Here is a 4452-nt window from a genome sequence, read left to right on the forward strand (position 1 = left end):
AATCGAACCTGGGACCCTTCATTCCGCAGGCAGATGCTCTATTCATTGAGCCAAACTGGTTAGGGCTCTCTGTAATTTTTTTTTAAAATGGGAGACAACAAACATGTATTTGAGATCAATAATGGCTATTGTAGAAGAACTGAATCAGACACTAGCCCAAATAATGCTCCTATTAGAAGGCAAAAACAATGGGTGGGTATTTATGATAAAGGAAAAACACACAGAATTAAATCAATGGAAGGAAGGCATTTTTATTGAAACAAATAACATAACATAGTGATACTAATTCTAAAGAATATTTAATTTTTAGTTTGGTTGCCATCAGTCCAGTAGTCACAATTCCACTTGCTTGTTACCTTTGCAAACAGATCTTGTGCGGAGGCTGGGGTGTCCAATGATGCTTTAGGCCCAGTCTAAACGTTGTTACAACTTGTTTTAACATTTCAAAGATGTGAGGCATAATACATTTAAGGCAGTTCCTCTGTCATGGCAGCTCTGGTTCCATTTTATTTTATTTTATTTTTATATAAACAGTTCATTTATTCTAAACAGCAACACAGGCAAAACGCCATATAAACACAAAGGAAGTGATGCGAAAACAAAAGGCTGGTTGACTTTGGATCTGAGGCTTATAGCAACACAACCCGGGTTCTGCGGAGAGAAGGACAGAGGCCAAGGGAAGGGGACAGGCCGATGTCCTGTTCTTCCAGCCGCCGGAGGGGAGTGCGGCTCTGACAGGGAAGCACGCTGCACCTGCGAGCAAAGGGAACTAGCTCCTCAGGGGCTCAGTGAAGTATAACAGTTTATCAGTTTACAGCAGTTGGAATACTGACATTAAATATTAAATATTAAAATGAAATAAATAATTAAAATAAAATATTAAAATAACAGCAAGTTTTACATAACAACATAGAAAAGACGGAAGGAAGAGCAGCTGTATGAAACACTGGGCATCAGCAGGTGGAGAACCGTGTGCCAGCGGAGGAGACGGAAAATGACGCCGCCCGCCTCCCCTGGTGACCGGTCACTGTACAGAGCGACGCCGGATCTGCAGAAGTTGGAAACTAGTTCTTGCCAACCGATCCCTTCCTTTCGATGTTGCCGCAGGTCGCTGCTCATGAGAGTGCAAACTCCTTGGCTTGTGCTCGAACCCTTCTTTCATATTCCGCTCTGTTCTGGTCGTAAAGCATGGAGGCCTCTGCTTGAGCCGGATCTTCAGTGTTTGGTTCATCCAGAAGGAGCTGTATTCCCAATAAGACCTGCTTGATGGTGATGGCCGGCTGCCAGTCCTTGTGTTCGTCAAGGATGGACAGGCACACGACGCCGGAAGGGTACACATTGGGGTGGAAGAGCGGCGGCATAAACTGGCATGTGGGCGGCGAGAACGGATAGTCCTCCTTGAAGCTCAGGCGCAATTTGAACAGGCCTCCCTCCCAGGCAGTCCCGCTCTTCCCCGGAACGGCGCACTCCCACTCCATGAGGTTCAGCGTGCCGTCGGGGTTTTTTGTGGGGACAGCGACAAAACCAAATGGGTGGTCTTTTCTCCAAGCTTTCCTCTCCAGGGCGAGTCTGCGGAGGGCGATCCCCGACATGGTCAAAGTCCTAGGGCGGCTGCGGCCTGGCGAGCGAGGCGGACCAAGCAAAAACGGCGATGGAGGCGGCGGTCACTTCCGGCCACTTCCGGATTCACTTCCTTTGTCTCGGGACTTCCCTCCCGAGCCCGCTCCGGGCAGCCCCAGCGCTCCAAGAGCTCTGGTTCCATTTTAATGTGGCTTTATTTATTTATTATTTACATATGCAAAAGAAAACTTATCCCCAGGTTTTTTACTTGAGTGAAAAACTATGTTTACACTTCTATATAATAATCTTATATAATAAAGAGGTATTATCCAAATAGACCATCATGCCCTCACACAAGATGGCTGCCCTCATGTGGTCATAAGATGGCCACCACAAGATGGCTGGTAGGGGAGGGCAGTTAGGGGTGACAAGGTCAACAGGGGAGGGCAGTTGGGGTGGATAAGGCCTGCAAGGGAGGGCAGTTGGGGGAAACCAGGAAACAGGGAGGGCAGTTAGGGGAGACCAGTCTGGCAAGGGAGGGCAGTTGGGGACAACCATGCCTTCAGGGGAAGGCAGTTGGGGGCAACCAGGCCTGCAGAAGAGGGCAGTTTGTGTGACCAGGCTGGCAGGGGAGGGCAGTTGGGGGGGACCAGGCCTGCAGGGTAGGGCAGTTGGGAGATGCCAGGCCAACAGGGGAGAGCAACTGGGGGGACCAAGCCTTCAGGGAAGGGCAGTTGGGGGTAACCATGCCTGCAGGGGAGGGCTGTTGTAGAGGACCATGCTTGCAGGGGGGGCATTTGGGGGTGACCAGTACTGCACTGGAAGGCAATTGGGGGTAACCATGCCAGCAGGGAAGGGCTTTTGGGGGCAATCAAGCGGGCATGGGAGGTCAGTTGAGGGCAATCAGGCTGGCAGGGGAGTAGTTAGGGGGTGATCAGGCTGGCAGGCAGACACAGTTAGGGACAATCAACAGGCAGACGAGTGGTTAGCAGCCTGCAGTCCCAGATTGTGATAGGGATATCCCCCAAGGGGTCACATATTGGAGAGGGTGCAGACTGGGCTGATAGGCACCCCTACCCCCAGTATACGAATTTTGTGCACTGGGCCTCTAGTAATTAATATTGGGAACTCATGAGAAGCTGGTTCCAGGAAAGAAATTCATTCAGTCCATAACATGCTAAGTTTGAGTTTCCAGAGAGACATCTAAGTGGCATATATCTTGTAGTTGAAAGTACATCTAAAACTATTTGGTTACCTCTGTGTGCCAGGTATTTTACATATTTACATTAATTTACATAAGGTTAGATATAAAGATTTAGGATTAATCAGTGTGGAGATGATGATGTTGTAAATAGCCAGAAGGGAACAGATACAACATATCTCATAAGAAAAGAATCTACTTGAGTTAGTAAGTGTCTATTTGGAGAAGTCTCCAATGCCTCCTGTCTAGGTTCCTGGGTAAACAATGCTGTCATTAACATTGACTACAAAAATAAAAATACTTTATATTTGTGCTGGTCCTTATATGTGTCAAAGCATTTTTCTCATTTTATTGGGAACTGGCTTGTCTGGTTTGACATTTAATGGTTTGAAGTGGCTTCAAAATGTCCGGTGTGAAAATATCCAAGAGGCAGCTGTTATACAGATTTGGAGTTAGTGTGATAAGATACGACTGCAGATATAGATTTGGGACTCATCCACATAGATTAAGGTGACCAGATTTTAACATTGGTAAAGCAGGACACCATTGACTGGGGGTGGGGGGTTGAGTGGGGGAAGGTTCTAGATTAAAAATTTGGTCTATATGGAGCAACAAAAATTTTCATAGAATGCAAAAATAGTATTGTAATATATATTTTTAAATTCAACATAAGTACAATTTACAAATATAATAATTTTAAAAATTATGTATAGTATTATTTTATTCTTTGGCATATTTCTCATTTGTGAATTCTTTTTAGTAGATTGCTATCATTGTTTAAAAGATCATAAAATTTTTCACAAGAATTTGTTAAGTTATATTTCACACGTAAAATGGCTTTCAAAGTCTCAACCCTTAATTGTAATGTAAATCGTAAGTGTCACTTTCAAGGCTGGCGCTAGACTTTTTGCCGCCACTATAAAATATAAATAATACAAGTACTGTCTGTTAAATTCAAGAAAATTTATGTATTTATGAAATAAATAAATAAATTACTTACCTAAATTATCTGAATAGCTGATTTGTAATGACTTCACTTGTTTAACTAGCTTATTAGCATGCAGTAAGATGTGCATCATCTGAGAGACAGTTACAAAATGTATTTGTCTTTGTAAAATTTGATAAGCAGTTCTTGATAATCAAAATTTAATAATCAGTTCTCAACAATTATTCGTTATTATTAAAGTTTAACATTATAAAATTAACAAAAATAATATAAAACTCATATCCTGGCTAAATAGCCACATGGCCGCCGAAAACCATATATTCCCTTCCCATTCTCCTGCTGTTCCCTAGCTTGTTGTGCATTCTTTCCAAAAATAGGGACTTTTTTAAAAAGCCACGGGACCCAGGACAAATTATTTAAAATCGGGACTGTCCCGCCAAAAGCGGGAAGTCTGGTCACCTTAAATTAGGGGCATAGAAAGGGAGTGGACTGACAGTTCTCAGGGGGTAAAGGGTGTGTTGGGGGGGTACAGGAAGAGATTGGACAAAAATCATAAACCTATGAATGAGGACAAGGGTGGGGGGAGGGAGAGGTAAAAGCAGAGGCTAGGGTGGGAACCAGGTGGAGGAGAGCTATGGGGGAAAAGGGAGAAACAATTGTAATAATCTGAAAAATAAAGATTTATTAAATTTAAAAAAAAGAAGACTGTGGCCAAATATAGTAATAGAAAAAATTATCTTTATTG

General features: G+C 43.6%; 1 protein-coding gene across 1 annotated transcript; it reads right to left on the reverse strand.

The window, feature by feature from the left end:
* Positions 1-1115: 1115 nt before the first annotated feature.
* Positions 1116-1644, reverse strand: LOC311614690 (SUMO-conjugating enzyme UBC9-like; the record flags this gene model as incomplete). The annotated part of the gene is made up of 1 exon (XM_084869776.1): positions 1116-1644. Exon 1 carries the CDS (start codon positions 1590-1592, stop codon positions 1116-1118), a length of 477 nt encoding a protein of 158 aa, XP_084725902.1. The 5' UTR covers positions 1593-1644.
* Between the last annotated feature and the right edge of the window lie 2808 nt (positions 1645-4452).

The sequence above is a fragment of the Pipistrellus hanaki genome (assembly GCF_964339955.1).
Source record: "Pipistrellus hanaki genome assembly, chromosome: X".
Classification (NCBI taxonomy): Eukaryota; Metazoa; Chordata; class Mammalia; order Chiroptera; family Vespertilionidae; genus Pipistrellus; species Pipistrellus hanaki.